The sequence below is a fragment of the Stegodyphus dumicola genome, chromosome X2, assembly GCF_044657685.1.
Source record: "Stegodyphus dumicola isolate Sdum_Otavi_A_Nest chromosome X2, ASM4465768v1".
Taxonomy (NCBI): Eukaryota; Metazoa; Arthropoda; class Arachnida; order Araneae; family Eresidae; genus Stegodyphus; species Stegodyphus dumicola.
This window is the reverse complement of record NC_140781.1, coordinates 18933634-18960937: the sequence shown is the minus strand read 5'-3', so window position 1 is coordinate 18960937 and position 27304 is coordinate 18933634. Positions and strand designations below refer to the sequence as shown.

Here is a 27304-nt window from a genome sequence, read left to right as displayed (position 1 = left end):
TACACTGATGCGGCCTTTCTTCCGGAAATTATGGTAAGTTCTCATTTACAAAAAACATTTGGACAAAAGCAAGGTAGAAATGCAGCAGAAAATTATTATTACTTAGATTTTAATAAAACACATAAACTTATATCAATGAATTGGAATAACAGTAGTCTTTTATGATACAGGGAAAAACTACTAGCTCACCAATAAAATCTGTAAATCAATGTAATATTACCAAAACTTATGGGAGTAAACTTTAATATCAAACAATTACACATGAATTGACACAAGATGAAGATGCAAAATAATTATGGAAAAACTAGCTGTTCCCTCCAAAGACAATAAATTCACTGCAGTAGCCATGCTGAGCTTCAAATGATGTTGAACTTGATGCCCTAATATGTAATACAGTCGAATAGACAAAAAGTTAAACATTTATAGTGCATTAGACAGTGAACTGATGAAATCTTAGCTACAATACTGATTGTATAGTTTTTAGATTTATAAAATGAAGGAAACTGAACATTTTAACATTTAATAAAAGCATTGAAAATGTGAAATTTCTGATCTGCTCCAGATCAAAGCCATTACAGTTTACTACGGGGGGGGGGAGCTGAATAATTAAAAAAGTTAAAAATAATTAGGAAGAAAAAAACTTAGGGGTAAACTAATTTCATTTGACAGAAAGGCTATTGAAGTCTTTAACTAGCTGTCAACAAGCTTGTTGATTGCTTGCAAAATGAAAAAATACCACAATGCTTCCTAGAAAGATTAACTAAACTAAAATGAAAAAAATTATAAGAACACTTCACAAGCTCAATAAAATAAAAGCAAAGAGAAACTATAATTACTGAGTGTTAAATTGTAGTTGTCTACTAATACTTTAAATTATTAGCTGCTTTAAAATATGGCACTCAAAGCAAAAGAATAAAAGTGCAACAAATCAAGTATAATAAGAAAAAATTACAGTTTATAAGTGATTTCAAACTGCTAATAACAAACACTTGTAAATGATTTCAGATGCTGAAATAGTACATTGCTTACCATTATTTCACACCTAAAATTTCATAAGCACCTACAGAAACTTACATAAAAATAAATACAATTTCCTTTAGAAAAAATGAAAGTTATCTTACATTTAAAGCTGGGGAAGACAACAAAACATGAACTGACTGAGTTACATCACAAGCATGTATACGATTATGGTATGGCACTTTAAGATAATGATCTTCAAGAGTCATTAGAAAATTTAAAAGTGTTTTGGAAGGAATTTTGAATGTTTTCAACAAGTCTCGCTCCTATCAAAAGAGAAAAAACATAATCAGGATTTATTAAAATTAATAATAATTTTTCAATAAAATATTATGACAAAATAGAGCCAACAGAAAGTACCAAGCTTTTATTTATTTTAATAAACGTGACAAAACACAAAATGAAACTATAAAAACAGCTAATAGGATTCTAGACATTCTCCACAAATAATATTAACTTTTAAATACAAAACAATTTAATTTTCTCTAAATGATGCGTAAATGAATGTATAATTTCAACCTCAGCATTCAACAACAGCATTTAAAATCAGTTATCAAATCTAAAAATATTATAAATTAGACACCTAAATGTCCTTCATTGCAAATGCAGGATAAATATACACTGCTGGCCACCCAAATTGCAACACCAAGAAAGACAAGAGATATCACAACAAAATTTATTTAGTAGATAATATGTTGACCAAGTATCAAATGATTAAATTTATAGACTTCTGTGAAGTGTGGTTCCTTCCAGAATCAGTAGCCAGAGTAGCCGCTATTGTTGGAGATCACTTCTGCCACATGCCTCAGCACTGATTCAAAGAGACTTTGGATGTGTTCTTGGGATACAGCAGACCAAGCAGCTTCCACACGTTACCAAAGTTGATCTGGTGTGGCAGCTTGGGATGTAATTTGGGTCAATCGTTCAGCAACCATGGACCACATGTTTTCTATCGGCGAAAAATCCAGAGAGCGAGCCGGCTAGGGAAACAATTCAATCTGGCAATTGACAAAGAACCCTTGGACAACGTGTGCCACATGTGGTCGTGCATTATCCTGTTGAAATATGGCTGTGGTAATAAGCCCTGAAGGTAAGGAAGGACAACTGGCTCCAACACCTTGGAGATGTAGCGCTGGCTGTTTAAAGTACCGGCAATGCCTACTAGAGGAGTGCGAGAGTGATATCCAATACCGCCCCCATATCATAATACCTGATGCAGGACCAGTGTGGCGGTAGCTGTTCAGCATCCTCTCTCGACAGTGTCTCCAGACTCGAATCTGACCATCGCGGTGTCGCAGACAGAAGCATGACTCATCAGTAAAGAAAAGTTCATTCCATTCCGCTCTCCACATCCTTTTTTCATTGCACCATTGGCGGCAGAGCCATCTGTGGTTCTACGTCAACAGTAGATGAAGCAATGGATGTCTTGCGGACAGACCACTCTGCTGTAAACAGCGTTAAATGGTACGCGCAGACACTGGATGATGCATTACAGACTGAATGTGCTGTGCTATGGTTCGTGATGTGACTGAGTGATCCAACACTGTCATGTGCACAATGTTCCTGTCATCACGTGAAATGGCGCACTGAGGTGCGATTGAGCACATCAGTCCATCGTACCCTCCTGCATCCAATGGTCACATATCCGCATTACAGTTGTTTTGGTTTCGTCCAACACAACTACCAATTTCCTTCAAAGATAATTCACACTCTCGGTAGGCCACTATCTTTCCTCTGTCGAACTCGGATACATGATCAAACGATGATCAGTGTTTACTACGAGGGATAATTGATCGTTTTTTTGAAGAAAAAAAAACCACAAGATAAACACAATTGCCGAACTTGAAATAGTCAAAAAATCCAATGCCTTAAATAGCACTTTGAAGTGGTGCCACAGGCGCACATGACGTGTGTCTGCGCTGAAATTCTAATCATTTGCATATCTAACCTTCGCTTATGCATGTTGTAAATTTCATTTTATTTGCATGCTTCCTTCAGGGTGTTGTATTTATGGTGGCCAGTAGTGTACATTAACTAATTTAATTCCTGCATTATTTTAGAGCACTCTTGTATGCCTTTCAATATAATGCATTAAAACACTATTGCATCTGCACAGATATGTTTATTCATTTAAGTCATATATGTAATTAAAGGTAAGAACATATAAACGTTTACTCACTCTAAATATTTGGTATCCAACAGCTGTAAGAGGTCGATGTTCAGAACAATAATCAATTTTAAAAATGTCCAAACCCCAGTTATTCACTTCTTCTAGCATCTAAAATATAAAAACAAAATTCCCCATGACATTGCTTTTACAAACATTTTAGTAAAAAGATTAAAAATCAGCTATCAATATAAAAATATAATATAAAGTTAATCCACAGATGCACCAAAATGATCAACATGGGAATGGATGAATGGTATCTCATATTCCTAAAACACTTATTGCATCATAAAATGGATTTAAATACCCATACATTGATTTCTGTATTCATCAAGATTTAAGCTATACTTTTATGAATTTCAAGATAACTTTAAACATACTTAAGATTATTTTGTTCATTGTAAACAGACTGATCATAAATGTTTCTCACAAACACTTTTTTATATTTTTATGGCTTTGCTTTACAAACAATTAAAAAACATACACATTTACAAATTTTGTTCAGTGTTTTTAATAGTCTAAACATTTTTAGGCTCTTAAATGTAAGTTGAAGACATTCTGCATTCATTTAAAGGCCTGCCTTCTAAAAGCTTTAGTACGAACCATGGAAGTAAGAACAGATAGAAAAGCCTGCCTCCCACCACAGCTGAAGCAGTACTGTTGCGCTTTAGTATTTAAGTGGAGTGTGGTCTTTTTGTTTACATCCATGGCATGTCATATTGACAACGGTAAAGTACTACTTCCACACAAATCAAAAATCAAAGACACTTCTGCACAAAACATTCACTGCACGATGGGTAATAGCAATTTGTATAGTTTAGTGACATTTCCGTACAAAACACATCTTAGTTAGGTATTGATAGCTTGCAACAGCGATTTTGATTATGAATTTGTTTTATAAAATTTTTATACTTCTTTCAGTGTCCTTGATAGTGCATTTTCTATTTTTCTTTTATGTTTCAAGTATCAAAATGCTTCAAATAAAATACATTTGTTTTATCCACATAGTACTGTAATACACCCTATTTAAAATTTTAGAGCAGAGGTATAATATTTGCTCATTTAGTGTTTACACAACTGAAAAATAATCACTTTCGCTTTACATATTTTAACTGAAAAATGAAATTACTTCACAATTCTGAAATCCTTTAACAACTATATAAATGGATATGCTAATAAGTCACTCTTTCCATTATTAACCATATATTTGTGCATAATTGTATACAGAAACATTTTGAAATTCAGCACAGATGCCATGTATAATCAAGATGATGTAATCATGTGAAGATGTCACACCATCAAAACAGCTTATTAAAAATTTTATGATAGGGTGATCCATGGAAGTGAAAAACCTTTGTGCATTCTGTTGCAGGAGGTTTCCACCAAAAATGTTTCTCTTATTGATTCCAGATTCTTAAAGGCTTTCCACATAAGTCTTTTCTTCCCAGAAATTTAAGGTTCATGCAATATTTGCACATAAAATACACTTACTTTTGCAAAAATATTGTAAATAAATCAATACCTATGTGCCAATTGCATACAAAACTTATTTCATAGTCAGTAATTAAGAGAGTTGTATGGGAAAATATCACACTAAAGTTTAAATGTAATAAAAAATTATATGAATGAAAAATCTTTGTCATTCAACACATATATTGTTGAACAAAACACAACTGAATTTGATTTCTTATGTAATCACTAATAAAAGGAAAGAGACTGAGTAGTGGTCTGCTAATTTTAAAACAGTTTAAAATTTCTTTCTAATGTAATTAGAGAAAACTTGTGGAAACAATTCACTCAAATTAAAACTATTCTGAGAATGAAAAAAGGATAGCATTTTATTCCGTTCAAAAATGTATTTTTTCACATACTTAGGACTCCAAAATACTGTAGAAAAAGAAAATATACACATCTGTACCTATATTTACGATGTAATTACAAAATGCTTACTCCAAACATGTCAAAACCTATTAATCTTAATGACAAGTCACTGAATGTTTTGATAAGTCGCTGGTACGTCACTGATTTAAGGGAGTGTATGCGAAAAACCAGTTTGAGCCTCACCTCCTGCTTTCTATGTCCATCATAGGAACATATTTCCGTTACAGAATCAGTGGCTTTTCCACGGACAGCAAAAGAATCATGTTATTAATTCTAACATTTAACAAAGGAAAACAAAGTAACGTGGTACCTTGATTTACAAGCTTAACTCATTCTCATCAAAAGCCAGTTTTTCGTTTTCGTTCATGGAAGAACAAGTCATTCCCAGATTTAGAAATTTCGTTTTTTTTGGGGGGGGGAGGAGAAAAACAACAGTATCCATTTAAGTAGATATTGTTAGTTTTATTTATAAAACCCTTTGTTTTTACATGCTTTGTATAAAAAGAACAATTACAATTAATAAACAAAATTCTCAGAAATTTAATTTTCTTCCTCATTTTTTTCTTCTACTGCTCAATTAACTTATGTTGTTCTACAGTGGTCAGCTCGGTCTTGTGCTTCTTTACTAACTCATCTATATCTGCTTTATTAATGTCTAAATGAATGGTCTTACCCAGGAAAAGACATTATCTACAATGTTAAACTTGTTTTCAAGTCCTCCCACAACAATTCTTTGGGTATAGGCAAACCACAGATTTTCCCAGACTGATTATAGTGTTTGTGCAGAAACATTTGCTCATGCACAATTAATATGATGCAAACAGTAAAGGATATTTAAATAATTTTCCCAAAATTTCTTTTGGGTTAATTATGCGTAAGTGGTAAATTTAAAACATTATTGAAGAACTTTGGTATAAAGCTTTTTGAAATTGACAATAACATTTCAATCCATTGGTCCATTGGTTCAAGTAGTACAGCACAAAAGTCCAATATTCGGACCTGCAGACCACCAGCCAATAAATAAATTAAATAAAGCAAAAAAACCTTGCCCTTTTAAAATCAAGGAGCGGAGAATATAATACTGAACAAAAAGGACAGGGTGTGCTGCTAATGCGAATTTTCTTCTGTCTGACATTTTTGCATGTCACCTTCAAACACCTGTAGGCTAGGGAGCTGCTGGTATTTTCAAACACTTAGCCAGCTAGAGAGTCGCACCACAGCCAATAGCAATGTATTGGATCACACCACGATCACACTTTCAACACTTGAGCTGATGTGGAAGAGGGATAGGACTAGTGCTACAGAGTTAGCTACCCAGTACAACTTTAGGTGGCCAAGTCTGTTGCCCAGTACCTTCCTAAATTCTACAAAAAAAAAAAAAAAAAATGCTGCTCAGTGCTTTTTTTATGCTTTTCTACTGAGAAAATTTCAACTAAGGTAGGAAAGCTTTAATTTATCAAAGTGCTTTTAAATATAGCGAAAATAAAATTATTTTTACTACGTATTTTTCATACTTCTTATTCTGAAATAGGTCGAATGACTCTAGATATTGATGTGAAACAAAACTCAATACAAATATTTAATGATTAAACTTTTCATGGAATCTTTCTATCTCTTTTGCAAATGTCAATGATATGATAAAGACAATTCAGATCAAATAAAATTTAATAAGAAATACCAGTAAAGATGACATAATAACATTTGCACAATTTATGCTTCATTAATTTAATAATGAAATTTTAACTATACATTTTATTTTATTTGAACAATTTAATTTTACTGCTGAAAAACACTTTCACTAGTAAAGGCTAAAAATGAAAAACTGTGAGATTCAGTGATCTAATGGGAGATCAGGAGATGGAGAGTACTGGGAAAGTTGGCAGTTATGCAGCACTCTTCAATTTATATATTTCTTTTCAAATAGAAAACTCAGCATACTTGACAATATTTCAAATAAAAGTTCATTCAACATACTGCCAATATACTTTTATTTGGAAATATATCAACATTGTTTTATCTTCTCCATAGAAACATCAACATATTGTATCAATACATGATTTTTCACATTAAATTTCTTGATATAAGATATTTTTATAAAATTTATACATGCCCTTTGATGACTTTTAATAGACTATCAGAATCAACTAGATCAAATAAAAATAGAATAGACAGTTAAAACCAACCTTTCCAAGTTCTATTTCATGAGGTGTTTCAACACCATATTTGGGCAATTTAGTTAAACTGTTGGTATGGCAAAGTGGCTTCTTAACACCAGAAATTTGAGACATGGTTTGACTGGTCTTCTGCTTCGAAGCATTTTGCGCTTCTTCATCCAAAAGAGCTGGCAAATCAAGTTCTTGTTGCTTGTCTGCAGAAATAATTTTATAAATAAGATTGGGATTCAAAACACATGTAATGGAAATTTATGGCATGTTAAAAATACACTTATGTACATATAATAAAAAACACCCTTTCTGTGAAATGTTGAGAAATGAAAACAAGAAAAAAATAACTAAAAGACTAATTTGCACAATAATTATTATATTCAGTGGAATGATATTAGAAAGGGCTTTTTTGCAAAATTAATAGTAAAATGGGCAGCTGTAGCATAAAGTTTAGCTGATTGCATATTTTTTGTCAAGGGATCTATATAAAGGAATTCAGACTACAAAATTAAACAACTTCTAGGGTATAAATCATGCATTGAGTAACAATTTCTGTGAAATGCTAGATCTTAAACTTTTAGTCTAGGCTTCGGAGATTATGAAGCAAAACTTAAGTTATTCTACAGGTAGGCAATTATAAAACAAAACCCACACTTGCTGCAAAACGTTTCATTTATGAAACACAAAATACATACTAATGTTTCACTTAATTAAGATTAAAAATTTACATTCTTTATCACGAAAACTGGCTAGGATTTTTCTTCTGTCAGTAACGATTTGTAATCAGATTTTATTGTCTTTCAATTTGAAAATGTTCTTTCCAGATGCTCGTAAGTACTAATATAAGACTATATATATTTGAAATGAAAATATGCAACATCAGTTAAGCATTTCTAAAATTCGATCAGATACTTCTTTCCTGGTTAACAAGCATTATACTTCAGATTTAGCATTCACAATTAAAACTTAAAATAGAAATTTATCACACTCACAGCTGCTGCATAAGCATCTTAAATGGAGACATTAGTGAAGAAGAGATAGAGAAGTTAAAATCTACAACCTTTGGCTAACATTGAAAATACTACCCAGTGTTACATGATCTACTTGTAATTCTCTAAATACTCACAAATAGTTCATTTAGTGAGTTAGATTTTAAGATTTAGAAATAAATATCTCTGTAAGAAAGAACTGTAGGAGAGCGCATTTCTGAATTATAAAAAGCAGAGTTGAAATCAGTACAGATGATTCAACAAGAGTCACAGGAGAAGATAAATATTTAAAAGTCTGGCTATTTACCTAGATCAAGATACAATTGCATGTGTCAAGACATGCACTGTCAATAGAAAAGATAAAAGATTTTTGAAAGCCAATGGTTCTACAATCAAATCAAAAAGTTTTCCGGAAACTCACTGAAAATTATCCCATGTTGCCTTCAAATCTTGCAAAATATACTAGGAAAACAGCACACAAAATCATACAAAAGTGCATCATTTGTTAGTATTTCACTTCAAAGAAACTAGAACCTGATCTTGGACCATTATCAGAAAACTTTGTTCAGTATATGCTGCTATTTTTCAAATCACAGGAGTGGCCACAGCTGGACCATTATGTTTTAGAGGGACTCAGAAAGCAGGGGTACTGCTATTTATATGCACCATTTCCCAGGCAGTACATATAGAACTTGTCACCAGTTTATATGAGCCATTTTTTATGGCTTTTCATAGATTTGTTGCTAGACACGGAAAATGCTCCACTATTTATTGTTACAATGGTACCAATTTCATTGGTGCTGCTTTCATTTTTTGGATTGGAATCGAATTATAAGACTAAGCTATTCAGAACTCTTAAACATATTTAATATTCATGTTGAAATAAATAACAATAAAATCATGACGTCAAATATAAAAGTTTAAACTGATATCTACTATCTATGTAAGTTCAAACCACCAACTGCAGCCTGGTGGGAACGATTGATTTGAATGGTGACAGACCTCTTAAAAAGGATCTTAGATTTAGCAGAATTGCTTTATGAAGGATTGGTAAGTCCTTAGTGACTGTGAAGCATTAATGAATTGTCTGCCACTCACCTACCAATCAATCTGAAGACAAACAACTAGTTCCTATATCAGCTTCTGTTTTCCTGCAATACATCAAGGAATGGAATACACCAGATGTTGATGCTGTCAACCAACAGAATTAAAGAATCAAATACAGAAAAAAATCTGCAAAAAGATTTGAGAAATTGTCAAGAAGAATGCCTAGGCACCTTTAGAAATCAATGCCTAGGGCTTCTTGTACAAAGAACAAAAGATGAGATGCTCCTAAAATACCTGTTGGAGATAAAATGCTAACTGGAACAGACAATAGTAAAAGAAGCAACTGGCCACTAGGATAAGAAACAGAACTTATTCCTCGAAAAGATGGACATGTTCAACTTGTAAAAATACAAACTTCCCATTCAAAATTACTTCATCCTATTCAGCATGCGTTTTCTTTGGAGTTTTCATTCCCAAATGTCATTCTAAAAGCAGAAAAAGTAAACTGTATTGATAATAAGGACTCAGTTGACTGAAAGTATCTTAAAATCTAAAATGAAAATATGTAGATCAGGTGCTCAGATCAAAGTTCCTGACAAGATGGATTTGCAAAAGGTAGACTTCAAATTATTTATACTATGTGTCACACTAATGTTAGCCTTAAAAAAAATATGTTCCATTACATTGTATATTTGAAGTCAAAATGATGTGAAAACATAAATAAAAGTTTCAGATTACAATGCATAATCAGAAGGTGAAAGGATGTTATTGTCTGCTTGTTAACCATTTATTTTAATATAGGCACACTAACTTTATATAAATGCAAGCAATATTACTGCAACTTGTGAGTGGCAACAATATGTAATTTCAATTTATTGTTGTTCTAAAAAGAATATTCTTTAAAAAATTACATATTAGAATGTAGGATTCCCTGACTTTCTATGTACAATAATATGCAGTAAATAAGAAAGTATTTACTTGAGCATTTTTGATGTGCAATGTGCCTTTATTAAAGCATTTGTGAAGCCTGGAGCTCAAAGATAAATAGTTTAATAGCAGGAAATTGGGTGAACTTTCGGATTGTATTTTTCAGTTCCATCAGCCATTCAAAATGTAAATGTAGCATTGGAGTTACTTCAATGCAGAAATAGTGAAATGGGTACAGCTTTGCTAACACCTACATTACTTCTGCTTATATTAAATTGCATGCCTTGCCCCAGGTGCTTAACTCTGGATTTGCTTCAACCCATCAATTGCTGTGAAAGCATAAGACCACTGTAGATTCTGCTACCAACCTTGAGGTGGCTTTGTGTTGGGAGAATGCTTCCAGTATTTCTCATTCTGTTATCTGAACTGCAAAATACTAAAAGCACAGCATTAGTATGGGATGACAATGAGATGAGAAGTGACAGAAATATTCCCTTGGAGCTCATAAAGCATTACCAGGTAAAGTACAGAGAGCAATACTTAATGTAATATGGTGTTACCCTGTGAAGCTCTGCTGTATCTAGTTGCTTCCAGACGTCATTTTTTTATGCAAGCATAGCAATGGCTGTTCATCTGTATAATCAATATGCATCTGTCATGAAATGCTAATTAGGCAAATTTGCTTTATTAACAAGCATTATGATGGGTAAAATAGACATTTCTTTTATTCTCATTCATGATGCAGTTTCTAACGTTTCCAATTAAACTGATTTTCTATACAATGCATATGACATAACCCTCCCCCCAATCTTCATTAAAATCATGAATTACACAGTTTGGCTCTTTGCTCATTTTGCCATGACTAGCAATTACAAACTATAGCAGAAAAAAAAAAAGAAAAAAAAAATGTGAAACCTGTTACCAAAAATTCCAAAACATATTGAAGTTTTATGATACATTTTGGAAAAATTTGTTTACTTTCAGACACAACAGTATTTTTCAAATAAACTAAATATTCACAGTTTTCTAGTAAGTTAAAAATAATGAAAATGTATTTTAATATAAAATTTCCCAATTATGATAACAATCACAAAAACTAATAAATCACTAGAATACAAATTTTACTACAATTAATGAAAAAAAATACTTTGAATGTTTTAATGATTTAGGAACTATTGTTGAGAAAGACATTGTTAGAACACTGATTATTCAGAACTCTTAAACATATTTAATATTCATGTTGAAATAAATAACAATAAAATAATGACATCAAATATAAAAGTTTAAACTGATATCTACTATCTATGTAATACTGCCACAGCTCTAAGAGAATACTCACCAAGAAAAGTTGAGCAAATGTACTCAGAAATCTGACTACCGGACTTGGAATCAGAGAAAACACTCAATTCCTTATTAAGCATTCTCTTGAACTGCAAAGACACAAGATAATTTTGTGCAACATGAGTAAGATGAGCAAAAAATGGTTTCATGACACATGGCATTCAAGCAATGAGACACTAAAATAAAGATACTATATAAGAGGAAATTAATTAATATAGATAATTAAACTCTGCATTTTCAATTTATTACTGAATGTGATAATACTGCCAACCTAAAGCATATCAAACTACTTCACATCTTCCTTTTATATAAATATAGTTTTATACTTGTCCGTAAAAAGAGAGTTACTGAAACAAATGTTCTAAAATTTCCTATAAGGAAAGCTGAATGAAGATTCATTATTCTAAATGAAATTATTAACTTATACCATATTATATGTGAACTTGTTAGCATTTTTCATCATGTAAGAACATTTGATGCATTTTAATCTCGGTGAAAATAATTTTTAGCAATAGTTTATTACATATTGATTGCTGATTTAAATTACCTTTCAATTTAATGTTAGCAACACATTTATAGCTTTATACTGTCTAGTTACATAAATTATGTACTAAATATCTTCTAAGGAAAAGAAACACATATTTCCAAAATAAATACACAAACACACATAAAAACAAAAACAAAAAAAAAAAAAAAAAAAAAAAAAAAAAAAAAAAAAAAAACTTTTAAGCCTGCAACAACATAGAACTGACAGCTAATATTAAATTTAAATACAAAGTAAATATCTTCAACCAACATGTAATAAAATATTGATAAAAATTAAGTTCAATTAGATGAAGGTTCAAGGATAAATGCTATTTTGAAACAGTTTATTTAGATCCTAAAATATATTGCATTTAATATTTGAAACTAAGTAACAAATTTTGCTGCTCTATCAATCAGTACACATTTCAATATCATTTAATTAAATTGCCATCATATTGTTGACAGGTTTAATTGGCAAAACAAGGTATTGTTATCAGCATAAACAAGTACTACAGTAATATTTCCATTACATATTTCTTTTTGGTGAAAAGCATAAAATGGCAATATAAATGTATATAAATTAGTAGTTTAAAAAATGTTTACAGCCAGCTTATGCCTAGATCACTGATTTGCATGGTCAAAACAAAAAGCTATAGAGACAAGCATTTATACTAGAGTAGTCTGAAAAACCTTTACGTCAGCTTATGCCTAGATCACTGATTTGTATGTCCAAAACAAAAGGCTATGGAGACTATGCATTTGTACCAGAAGAATGGGAATATACAGTACAAAGTCCGTAATCTGGATGCCCATTATCCGGAATGATCTATAATCCGGATCTCAAAGCCACAAACTTCTTTTTGTATGCTTTACGCATGCACGTAATGCATTTATGCATGTGCATTTAATGTATAATGGACGGTATAAGCTAGGCTAGCATTGCAAACTAAAGGTGAAATTTTCCAGTTATTGGATTTTGTAAAGAAATGTGGAGAAGTGGTAATAAATGAAGATGATATAACAGGAGTTTTTCATTGTGATGACAATGCCTCAATCATCAATCAACTAACGGACGTAGAAATCTAGTTCCAGAAAATACCGCTTCCAATAGTGAAGAAAGTGAGAGGTTATTGAAAACTAAAAAATTTCGATTGACAAGTTAATCGGCATTCTCGACACAGCAATTACAGGACTTGAACAGTGGAACTTTGTAACTGAACAAGAAATTATGTCTGTTTATCGAATTAAAGAGAAAGTATTAGCACAAAAAACAAAGCAACTTAAACAACTTACATTGAAAGAAATGTTTAATAAAGTAAACAAATAAATATCAAGCTTTTCTTTTTGTAAATTTTGATACCCTTTAGATCATAATTGCTCTTTATTTCATACATTACGGTTTCATATTTTTAACTATATAATTTCTGCATGCCATCTTACCAGATTTAAATTGATGATCTATAATCCGGAAAAACCCCTAATCCGGAATCGCCGAAGTCCCGAAGAGTCCGGATTACAGACTTTGTACCGCATTACAGAAACAAGACTGCATTTTTAGTTCTTTCATAATAGAATTATTTTTCATCAATTTTTATGCATCCATACCTAACTTCCCAATATTGAATTAGGATGACCATCTCTGTATCATGAAAATGAGGAAGATTTAGTTATGATCATCCTAAAAATAAAGGTTAGATTATTTGAAAATGGCAAAGCACACGATGCCTACCTGTCTAAGGATAGGGATGTCTTCATCAATGACTTAATTGTTAAGGCAAATTGCCTCATATGCATATTACATACGAGGAAAATTTTGAAAACCAAGCACACAGCTAGTACATTTCCAAGACATCAACTTAACCATTCAGCTGCTGGTGGGGGCCATAAAAATAAGAAATCAGACAGTTTTTTTTTTATTAACCTGTCAGTAGCTGCTATTAGTGAAAATTACTCAGTCAACACATAAAGAATTTCTATACACTTCTGTGTCAACATCAGCAAAGAATGATTTAAATGCTTGGTTACTTCCTGATACTAAAATGTGTCCATACATGTCTTAGAGTATTTCTAAACCCACATCTAGATACAGGCATATTTTGTGGCATTATGCAAAACATGCTAAATGCAGTCTGCTTTTACAAATATTCCTTATTTTCTTTATGTCATTTCATCACTAAATCAAGCTTTCTCTGGCATGCATATGTACAATGTTAAATTACATCTTTTAAATCCAAAATGGTGAACCCCAAGGACCCTCTGGTCAGATCTGCTGAACACTGACAGTTTGCTGCAAGTTCATCAGTAAGTGCACAGGTTATCTATCTATCTGTGGCATTTCTACTGCGTAACATGTATAAGATTTTGTTTCTCACAAAAAGTCCTCCAAGAAAACTTTTATACGTAGGTTATCTATGCTTTGCTATAATCAGTCAGTTATGAATATCAAATTTATTTTATAAATACAGTCAAATACTGAAAATCTGCCGACCTGAAGTCCGCCAACTCCTGAAATCCGTGTTGCCTCTCGGAATATAAACATTTAGTTTATAGGTTCCGGAAACCGCAACAGTACGAAATATCGAAGAAAAAAGTACTTACCGAATAATGACCTCATAATTACTGAATAATAATGAGTCAAAGCGGAAATACCAAATTACTGATATAAAAAAGTTTAAAAAATAAGATAAAATAAACAAGATAAGTTTTTTCCCCTCTAATCTGCATTGAGGTAAAAAAAAGCAGACGATTCACTCAATTCTTTGTTTCTGAGCTTTGTTATGTCACTTCACGAGATTGTTTAGTGCTGCCTTTTTTTTAATCCGGATATTTTGTGGATAAATTAAGAATATTTTTAATTTCAGCCCTTTTTAATACAATGACAGATAAGAAACACACTGTGATTTTACTGCTTGCAACGCTGAAAAACGTAAACACGTTGCATTAACGGTAATGCAGAAAGTGGAAATTCTGCAAAAGATGGAGGCAGGTGCTACTCCTCGATTTATAGCAGAATGGTATGGAATTGCGACACGATTGTGTATGATATACGGAAAAATAAAGAAAAGCTGTTGAAATTTTACAGCAACAGTGAGTCTAACACCAGAATCCGAAACCAGAAATCTTTGCACGAGGCAAAATCGGCAAACCTCGATGCTGTGTACATATAATACAATGAATAATAGTATAATCAATTTATATATGTAATAATAATTTAATGCATATAATAAATTATTGCAATAATGTACATAATAATTTAATTAAATGTATGTAATACGCCTTATTCATTTTGCACTTTTAGTCCGAATATTATGCTTTACCTTTTCTGTCATGAAATCCTAAAATCCGCACAACCTCTGGTCCCAAGTTTTGCAGATTTCTGGAATTCTACTGTAGTAGTAAATATATCATCAGCCCATTCAATGACACCACCGCAACGTAAGGCTCCATTCTTGTAAAAGGGCTTGAAATAATGGCCACCAGCTCATTATTGGCAACCAACGAAATGCAGCTGGTGAGTGGAATGTGATAACATTGGAAACATGTGATTAATACTTCCCACAATTTATTTTCATGATTTTTTTTTTGTAATAGGCTATGTTTTATTTATACTCATGCTATACTTTCTGTGTCAAAATGTAAAATAAATGCTTATATTATGCAAATTATGATTCATCACTGCATAAAATGCTTAAGGAACGATTCCGTGGTTGAAACTGCCTGTGAGATTTTTAAGGTGCATTTTTATTGCCACTTATCAGTACAGGGAATTGTTGGAAACATAAGAAAAAAGAAGGCATTTTGCCATTCGTGTTTCGTTGCTTCATACTGATTACACATGGTTGTGAAATATTTCATGAACTAAAATATCTTACCAAATCATGCGAAGGTTGAAATTACAGGTGTTTATTTCACTGCATAAAACATATGTTTAAATGTATATGTGCATGATACTTTCGATATTACATCAATTGTCAAACCATACAAGAACCTTGGAATTTGCAGATAACACTGCATTCATCTACTAGACAAAACAAGGGAACAAGTATGCTTATTTCTGTCCTGTATTGTTCAATGGAGTTCAAGAATTTATATTTTTGACATCATTAAATCAAAATACCTCCCAGCTAGGTGAAACATCTTCCCCCCTTTTTTTAAATGGTTGAAGACATTAGTTTCATTGGAGATGAAGGTGTTGGTTTAAAAGAATCTTTAACAGCGAAACCATGCATTTTACTTAGTGCCGGGATATTTTTCACAGTATCTGTACCTATATTTGACCACAAGACATCATCCTGGCTAAACTGGAGTTATAAAAAATGACCTTTCAATAACTTATATTCAGATGCATGGTTTTGCAACTAAATTGCATTTTGAAGGATGATAAACTGGAATTAACTCCCCTGCAATGTTTTATAAAGCACAGTTTTCAATATGCCCCTACACACAAAGATGAGCTCAAGTTTGAACACTGTAAAGCACAGATTTCAATGACAAGTACTGTTCATTTTAATTATTTAAATGATATATACCATTTAAAGCACAGATTTCAATGACAAGAACTGTTCATTTTAATTATTTAAATGATATATAACATTTAAATTTTCCTTTAGTGTCACTTTACATCCTTGCCTACAGTTTCATAGTCATAACTCATTATGAAGATGTATGGAAAGAGATATTACAGTATATAGAAGACAGAAACTGACATGAACTATATGTGGCAAAACCAGAATATCAAAAATAGGAAATCATCATTCAGACTATTATTATCTCTAAACTTTAAAACTTCAATGACAAATGACTATCATGTGATGTCATCCATTAAATACAGACTAAACTCTCAATATTAATATTAGTTAATATCTTAGCCTAAGCATTTAATTTTGATTAAAGGCTTATCATAGAACGTGGAATATTTCAGCCTTCAATACCAACATTGTGTACATAAAATATAAAACATAATACGAAATTTCTATCTATGACAATGAGGCTGATGTAGATAATTTAATGGTTATAATGCTAATGCTATCATACCTTACTAGAGGCCATATCTCCAACTGAGCGGTGGGTGTGTATATTCTCCAACTGGTCAAGACACCAGTCAAGTTCTGCCAATGTCTCGGATGCCAGCTTTGAAAATTCATCATCTAAATAAATGTATATATATATATATATATAAAAATTATCATTTTTGAAGGCAGCATATTTTAAAAATCAATTTACTTTTCATTTCCAACATTTTAAATATTGAAATTCAACTAATACTTGAAATATTCAGTTATGTATAGTCTATAAACATAAAATATATTTCTTGACCCCTCTAATCTTCAATTTAGCTTTCACACATAACCAGATGAATAGAAAAATGTGCAAAACAAATTATTTTTAACAGTTATGACAAATTCTAAAATTTTTTGTATTCAAAATATTATTAAAAAAGTTAATAATGTTAATTTGTGAAATTCAAAATATTTCTGCACAAAATTTATGTCAAAATCTTGCATTATGAAAATATACAAGTATGATAAGAAAACGCTAAGATAGAATTCTATTTTTAATTTATAACAGCCCGTTAAGTCTCATTTTTTAAATTTGGTTATTTCTCCTTTATATTCTGAAAATAGTAATATAGTACTTACAATAAACCTTTCTGAAAGACATCAGATCAAAATTAATCCTCTATATATCATTTTCACACAAAAATAGTGATGCATGTACTTGCATAATGGCAAAAGTGAAACTGAAATCTTTAAAAATCAAAACTTTTAGCCAGTCAAAAGAGGTGGAACCATAACATTGCCATTGTTAAACTAGTATCAATACTGTAAACTTCCATTCTTCCCTACGCTGAAAACATGTTGGTTGCCTCTTTTATATCATCAATTATAACTCTGTGAACATGTGAAAAGTAAGCTAATAATTATGGAAAAAGAGTGCATGACTTGTGCCAGTTCATCTATTTACACTTTACGCTGAGAATAAAGATGCATTCAACTGGATCATGATTGCCTCCTCTGTTTAACAATCTGGCTTTCATCATCAGTATTTATGATAAGTTCAAAATTTTCATCATGCACATGCAAAAGATTTCTGGCATATAAGACTTGTTCCTTCAAGTTACGATGTTTCTGTAAGTGCTTACATTAGAAATTTTTAGCAGTTCATGACTATACCGTAAAAAGTTATCAGGTTTATTTTTAGCTTGCTTACTACATTTATCACAAATAAGTAATAAAAAGTAGAAGAGAGGAAAGCAAAACCAACTTAGGTAAACTTTCATCCTCTAAAAATATTAGTATGCAAACAATAACATGTCAGCATAATAATATTTTTAAAGGGTGAAAGTTATTTTGTCCATGACTATGTTTGATATGTCTAGTCATAGACAATAGGCATATCATGAACATACAGAATGAAAAATTTTTTACACTATATTGCTTGCTATCAAAATTGAAAATTTCAGTAAATTTAGTCAGATCAGAAAATTTCAAAAACTACACAAAAAGATGGTAATTTTGTCTAAGTTTCAGAAACTTACAAAAGTTACTTAACTTTGTTTTGCATTACAACTGTAATCGTTTCTGTTTGTGCAGCATGCTTGAAGAAGGTGGGTACACACTTTATTTCCTTAGACTTACTCTTGACATGTACTTTCAACTATAAGTTTTCCCAAGATAAAACAGAGAATTTTACAAGAAGTTTCAGAAATGAGCATAGGAGAGCTCAATTTTTGTGATGGGCAATTTTTGTTTATTGGTTATTATTTGAAACATTTGAGAAGAGTGATAGTTACCTTTTCCTTCTCAACATCTCATTTTGGGAAAAAATTCTAATTTTTCTCAATTACATTTTCAGACTTGCCTTGGTCATTTTTCATTTCCCTTCCTTTCTAAATTTTTTAGGTGTGTGGAAACTTTAAACGATTAGCTAAAGGAGATAAATTTAGATAAACTTGGAAACACTTAAAGTAACCTAACTCCAAAGTAATGTTTTGTAAGCAAGTTTAATTTTTAATTTAGCTTATATTAAGACAATGTGCCAAGTAAGAAGTATCACAACATTAATTATAACATTAATTCACAAGTTTAAAAGTGTTTTCTGGTTAGTTAATGATTTACTTCAATTCTGGTTTCCATGTTCAAGAATGTTTATGCATCTTCACTGCCTTTATTTCTGCTCAATATCCCTACTGCCTCATATATTATAAGACCTTTAAAATTGAGATTATTTTAAATGCCAGTTCATTATTAAGAGATAACTATATTTGTTTAAATAATTTTTGGTACTTTCGCATTTTCCACATCCCCACTGAAAAGTCACAAACTTGTTGGTGATTTTTGCCAGCACTTGCATACCTATCAGCAATTAATTTCTTGCCAAGCTTACATACCAAAAACACCATCATTTTAAAAATTAGTACCACACTAAGGATTCTCTAGAAGAGAAATCAAGCATAAAATTAAAAAAAAGCAAGAACCATCAGTAATAAATCATACTAGTTGCCTTTTTTGAGAACACTTTCAGTAATTTTTTATCCTGTATAATTTCCTCATGTACACAACAATTTGCTTTCACTAAAAAAAAAAAAAAAAAAAGAAACATTGATGAATGAATTCCATATTGCATACAGTTTTGGTATTGCACACAAGTCAACAATAAATAAAGTGAATAACTGTTGTAAATGAGATATTGTGAATAAAGTGAATAACTGCATTCTGCAATTTCACATCACATAAAAAAATTGGCCAACTAAATATAACTTCATAGAATAAGAATTTGTAAATTTCATATTTCTGCAGATATGCGAGGCTTTCTTTTACTCCATCAAACTCCATAGCCACACTGCACTTCATGAGAACAAACATACTCAATGCAAAAAGAAAAACTAATCAGAAAAATGACAGCTCAATTTCAAAAGTACAAAATCACATATACTTACACAGGTGTGTGCTTAGTGCATACTAGGGCTGCCACATAAAATACTTTTTTACGACATCGTGGGTTGTTACATAACTATTTTGGTAGCTTACTGCATTGCTTTGTAAATACTTTTTATAACTTTTCAGTTGGTCTTAGATAATCAGAAAGCCCCTAATTTTTTTCACAGTTTATGAAATATAGTGAAAACAATTGAACTTCATGGAAAAACTGAATTGTTCTTTTTATAAAAAATGTATTTGTGAATTGAATTCTTCAATAAAAAATATTATAAATTAAAACAAATGAATTATATCAATTTAAAGGCAGAAATATTGTACTATAAAGCAGGGTTTCTTAAACTGTGGGTCGCGGTACCTGCCCGCAGGGTGTCGCCAAAAATTTTAGCAGTTTTGATAATTATTTAACTTATTATAATAATTTTACAATTACCGAATATTTTTACACAATGTATCTGAAAATAGATAAAGACAATACTGACAAAGAAAAAAATGAAAACGTTTTGACGCATTTCTTTTTATGATATAAATGTTCATTTTTCTTGCTTTGCACGTGATGCTGCTATTTCGTCTGTTACTTATTTAAAATTTTCACATTGTTTTATGTCTTAAAATTAGAAATTTAAGTTAATGACCTAAAACTGCAGTAGTATATTACATTACAAGTGAAAAAAATCGACAGTTTCATTCACGCATGCGTCGGATTTGCGCAATACTTGCAGGGTTCCAAAAAACTTTTCTAAATATTATGGGGTCCTGGGGGCCACAAAAAAATCTCAGTCATAAAAAGGGGTAGTGACTGAAAAAAGTTTAAGAAACCCTGCTATAAAGCAATAATTTTATACTTCAAATGGTTAAAACAATTTTTTTCCAGACTACATAAATTAATGGAAAAGGATATCAGCATATCAACTAAGCACACAAGAGCCAAACCATACTGAAATGCATGGGAGTTATAAGTGAATTATTAGCAATCTTCCTTTTATAAGTCAAACATCACTTAGAAAGGGATTATCAAAGGACTTGAAAGGTCTCATAACCTATTAGTTTAATTGGGGGGGGGGAGGGAATTGTGCGGAAAAAGAGAATCTTGGCTTGGTCAAACTCCTGTGTTAGGCATCATATTGAGGACCATTTATTTTAGTAGTATAAAAGACAGAAAGTCAAAATTAACCTAACATGAACCTAACATACAGATGGAACTGTAAAAGTGCTCTATAACTTCATGGAAAAACTTTAAACGATTAGCTAATAAGTATAATTTTAACGCATCAGCTAAAAATAAGGAGCAAATCTGGAAGCATTAAGAAGTGAAGGTGGAAAAAGCAAAAAGCTGGCATTTAAATGCAGAAAATTACACATCTTCCAAAAGCACAACTTTTTATCTCCATAAAAACTTCGAAAGCATTTTGAATAGGACAAAAGTACAAGAATTAAAATGAAAACAGATGGAAAAAGATAATTATTCAGTAAAAGTCACACATACAAATGCATGTGCATGCATATATATATATATATACACATATCAGTTATGGATAAGGATAATGCAATAAAATCAAGATAGGAAACTGCATCATATTTTACATTAACAAGGATTTAACTCACGTTATGATTTGAACATCAATGAGGGTTGTTATGTTTTGTTTGTGCAAGCTGTAAATAAAAATCTCATACACACATTCTGAAGTATTTTTTCCCTCTGAGTGTTGTAAAACAGCTTGTAAAGCATTTATTTGTGTTTCAGGGTAACAATGCTTCCGACCATATGCAATGCTGGATGACTTCAAAGCAAACTAGATATATCAAAGTTTCAATTATTCTATACAGAAACTTATTAAAAAACAAACTCTTGCAAAAGAATGTGCTATACGAAAAGGGGTTTTAAAAGATCCATTTAAATTATGACACTAAATTACACCAAGGAAATGCATATTGTTAACTGTTTGTATGCCAAAATAAACTCTAGTTGTCTTAGTATCATCTGAATATGGTACATCCAATTATTAACTGAAATGGTCTAATGTTTCTAATCTAATAAACTTACTCATCCTGGATTTTATCTTAGCTTTCACTTGATAAATGCATATTCTGTATATGAAACTCATATTTTACCATCAAATGTAAATGCATACTGCCATGCATAATAATTATTATAAATAAATATACTTAGACAATAATAAATAACTCACATTTAAAATTTTTGTCCTTGCTAATCAGAAAGGTAATCAAATGCATATGACAGGGGATAGGATTCATTTTATATACAAGTTTTACATTGGCAAAACTTGTATATAAAATGAATCCTATCCCCTGTCATATGCTAAAGAAATATATGTGCTAAAGAAAATGTTTGAAATGACATCCAAAAGCAGTCACACAGGCTTCATGGCAGCACCACATGGTCCTAATGCTCTGGAAGAGTCCTGATATCTTATATCCCTGCTAGCTACACAGATGTAAGCGATGAGGTCTTTAATTGAATCACCAATGCCTTCATTTGACCCCAAAAAATGAAATCCACGCATCACAGGTCTGGCAATCTGGTAGCCAATGAAACGGAGCATCATGACCTATCCAATGCTGTCCAAATGTAACATTTAGGTGCTGGAAGATTGTCACTGTAGTAGTGCAGGGAGCCTCATGATGCTGGAATCACACTGAGCAAAGCAACGGTTGAGGAACATATGCTTCTTCAAGAAGTTTAGGCAGACCTTCATGTAGGAAGATCAAGTATGCCCTATCATCCAGGTGAGGGGGTAGAAGATACGGTCCAAGGAGGTGGTCTCCAACAATGTTGGCCCAAACATTGACAGAGAAATGGTTCTGCGCTGCACTAATAATGCACACTGTGCCATAAGGGTTATCCAAAGCCCATAAATAGGCATTATGTTGATTGAAGGCTCCCTCTCTTGTGCAAAATGCCTCATCCACAAACAATATGGATGCATCAAATGCACTATTTGGCACACACTGTTGAAGTTACCAAGAAGCAAAATTCCTGCGGAATGGATAATCTGCAAGCTCCAATGCTTGGACACATTGCAAATGGTACGAAGACATTTGGTTTCCTGACAGTATCCTTCATACAATGGATTGAGATGAACCATATCTTCGAGTACCTATATTCATATTCCAATTGCCTTCTGTCAGATGTAGGGCATTCTCCTCATTGGCAGGTGTCTCATCATTTGGTCCCGATTCATGGTAGGTTTCATGAAACAACCAGTCTCACATAACTTTCTGTAAAGATTATATGAAGAGGTGCACACTGGTGCAGGATACATTTTTGGCATACATGTAGTGTGCCCGTTACTATTCCCAGCTACATATGGGAGGTGCTTACAGACCAGTTCAACATTTGAATACTCGCCTATCCTACTGCCGCTCGAATCAGTTCACAAATGCTGACTTCCAACATAATTGTTGTTCACGCGACCTCCCATTCAGTGCCCTCTACTACATGACAAAGATATTTCCAATTTACGATGCTGCGTGATTCTGAATCGTCTTTGTGCCCTCTATAAAGACCATAAAGTCTTTTTAGAACTAATGACATGTTGTCCCTACTTCTTAACCAATTTTTTTACAAGCTGGGTTGATATGTATGTCTTCAGCCCCCAAAATTACAAAGTTAAATATTCTTTGTAATAACACTGCTTTTTTTTACATTAATTCCTCTGCCTTTCAAATGAGTACCCTGAGCCTACACTATGTTAGTTTTAATATTTTTTAACATATAGCAAATATATTTATAGCCCTTTAAGGATGGTTGATGCATATTCACATGAAAATCATGCCTCTGTCAGCAAGACTGAAAACTGAATTGATGTTTAATGATGAATTAAACAAAAATTGATGACAAATGGCATCTAAAACCTTTGCCATTCATTGCAAATGCTGAATTTTCTCTAACAGTATGACTAAATTAATGAATGTGAAAATAATATGATTAAATTTAGGGTGCCAAAAGTCAAAAGTCATCACAAAGTGATACATGAGAAATGACTCTTATAACAAAATTTCAATTTTAACAATTATACATACTCTTCTATTCTTGTGATACCTATATGCACAGGAAACCATATTTTGGGTGGAGGAGGGAAATGAAACAAAATTGTGCATGGATTTATTAATTTCAAAAAACAAATTGTTCAAATAAAGATAATGGCTAAAATGTACTTAGAACACAAACTTTATTTTCAAATTCAATGAAATTAAAGAACATTTAAAAAATAATTATAAAATCTGAAACAAAAAAAAAAAAGTCAAAAGTCATCATGTTGCCAAAAGTCATCCAAAATGACTGATATTTCTTTGTTATGAAACTAAAGCAGAAATGTACAACTGTTACAAACAAATAAAATCTTCCAATGGTTACTTTAAACACAGATACTGACTTTTGTGAATTAAACATTCACAAACATATACCTGGAATTCTCTCAAAATAAAAGGAAAGCAAACAACTCCTTCATCATTATGAAAAAATTACACAACAAAGTTCCAAATTTAATTTATTCCTGACATTTTAATTTTGGAATAAATTATTTGTAAAAATCCTACACAATATAAAATCTTATCAAAAATATCATAATAACAAACACTTTTTTACAGCAGATTTTAAAATCATGATTATTCATTAACCATTTCAACTCTGAACATCAGCAGAATAAATGAGATCTGTATTCTGCACTGATATGAGCACTTCTCAGACAAGACATAAACAGAGACAGATTACTTTACATAAATTTCTTGCATTAGATATTATAGAATTGATTAAACTGGCTTAGCTGTTTGATTAAACAGGCTTAACTACAATTAATACTATGATTCTATGATTATACTTTAATTGAAAAGGTTTAAAAAGAAACTGAAGAGAAAGGTGGAAAGAGAAACTAAGGGAATATAACTGCCATAGATTGTGCCAATACATGCTCAACGCTGGAAAAAAAATAAACACAAAGACTTTTCTACTAAGCAGACTAAATATGCACAGGTGCAAAATCATAGGAAATTATATCATGAAATGAGTCAAACACTGAGACAATTATTCAATACAGACATGTTCTTTGTTCTAAATTTTGATTCATTGATTTTACAGTTCTACTTACCAGAAAGGGGTTTAGATACCGGTGAAATGTTAGAGGAAGAATTAGATGGTCTTCTGTTTGACCTAAACAAAGGGGATGAAAAAAACCTTTTGTTATGTTAAATGCATATTATACATATTAAAATGCATAATAAAAGAATTAAAATTTTAAATAACTTCTAATAAGGCTACTGCTACATATGTCTAGAAGATACATAAGAAATGACTCTTATAACAAAATTTCAATTTTAACAATTATACATACTCTTCTATTCTTGTGACACCCATATGCACAGCAAACCATATTTTGGGTGGAGGAGGCAAGTGAAACAAAATTATGCATGGATTTATTAATTTCAAAAGACAAATTGTTCAAATAAAGATAATGGCTAAAATGTACTTAGAACACAAACTTTATCTTCAAATCCAATGAAATTAAAGAACATTTAAAAAATAATTATAAAATCTGAAACAAAAAAAAAAAAAAAAAAGTTGAAGGTTCAATTTATAAAAATTTTAAAAGTTAAATTTTTTTTGAGTTTTAAAATATCTTTGTCTTTACAATTGCTTTCAAAACAAAATATAATGCATATTTATTGCAAATATTTCATTATGTGAACTGTAATTTCTTTTGGCATCACTATATGAACATTTATATATGCACATTATGTTACATATGTATATAAATATTTACATATGTACATATGCAGAATGATTCCAAAATGTCTGGCAAAAATGCACAGGATCAAAATAAGCAGATTTTATAATAGAATGTGTAGGTAGAAATGACATGCATAAATGCTGGCATATACGGCAAGTATGAATAGTTAAGTAAGGAAGACAGCTGAAGTCAAAAGAATTTTAATAATTCAGCTTTTTAAAATACCGTCTTAAAAGCACAATCACTATTCTAGATTCAGCTCTTACTTTATATGCTGGAATGTTTTGTTGCAAATAACTTTTAATTTGTGATTATATTTCCCATTTGTATTTTGCAACATGTGTGGCAACATAATTTTTATTTCTTGTTTTTGGCAATGTTTTCAGTTGTCACTTGTTTTACTTTACCATGCTTACCATGTAACATTTACTGTGCCTATAATGATTTTGTATTTCAATATATGTTAATCCAGATGAATCTCTGTTTATTTATTTGTCTCCATTCTTAATGCTAGACTTCATCAGGTTATGGCCCCCAGCATGCTATAACTGTGCAGAAACATTTAGAAGCAAAGTGGAGATAAACATTAGTAGCACTTTATAAGCCTAACACGGCAGTTCTTAAGCCTTACGTGAACCGGGAAATTAGTTCGCAAAAATGGAAGCTGCGAAGATATCCATTAAGCCATTATGCGGAAAAAGTGATTGGCTTATTTGGAAATATCAAATTAAGTTCGTATTAAATTATCACGAAAACGCTCTAGAAGTCGTGGAAGGAAAATTGAAGAAGCCAGTGGAGCCTGATCATGCGGCCACCGAAGAGATTCGAAAGGGATTCAGAGATGACATGAAGATTTTTAATAAAGCCAATAATTGCGCTATGGTGATTCTTATGAACTCCATGACTGAAGATAATTTACAAAAGGTAATGAGATTCGACAGCGCAAGAGACATTTGGCTAGAACTTCACAAAGTAGTTGAAGATTTGTGCGATACTCAACTTTATAACATATGCTTACAGTTCTTCAAATGCAGTTGGCCAAATGATGATATGGCAGCTCATTTATCAAAATTGAAAAAAATCTATGAAATGATCTGAACAGTGGACTTGAAAATAAGGAAGGATTTTTAATAAACCCAATAATTGCGCTATGGTGATTCTTATGAACTCCATGACTGAAGATACTTTACAAAAGGAAATGAGATTCGACAGCGCAAGAGACATTTGGCTGGAACTTCACAAAGTAGTTGAAGATTTGTGCGATACTCAACTTTATAACATATGCTTACAGTTCTTCAAATGCATTTGCCCAAATGATGATATGGCAGCTCATTTATCAAAATTGAAAAAATCTATGAAATGATCTGAACAGTGGACTTGAAAATAAGGAAGAAAACAGAGTACCAGAAATGCTGTTGATTTGTAAAATATTGGATACTCTTCCTCCCAGTTATCGTATTTTCAAATCGAGTTGGTTACTTCTTAGTGATGAAAAAAGAACTTTAGATGAATTAACCACACAATTGTGCACCCATGAAAAAGAACTAAGGAAAGATCCAAA

At 31.6% G+C, this 27304-nt stretch overlaps 1 protein-coding gene across 1 annotated transcript in view; it reads right to left on the bottom strand.

The window, feature by feature from the left end:
- LOC118185152 (uncharacterized) overlaps window positions 1–27304 on the bottom strand; it is a 405199-nt gene that overhangs the window by 23092 nt on the left and 354803 nt on the right. The window contains exons 4-9 of the mRNA XM_085810045.1: window positions 25105–25166; window positions 17094–17206; window positions 11533–11623; window positions 7249–7433; window positions 3197–3295; window positions 1122–1283 (exon numbers count right to left, since the gene is read on the bottom strand). Coding sequence (XP_085666171.1) covers window positions 1122–1283; window positions 3197–3295; window positions 7249–7433; window positions 11533–11623; window positions 17094–17206; window positions 25105–25166 — 712 coding nt within the window. The remainder of the gene's footprint in view (window positions 1–1121; window positions 1284–3196; window positions 3296–7248; window positions 7434–11532; window positions 11624–17093; window positions 17207–25104; window positions 25167–27304) is intronic.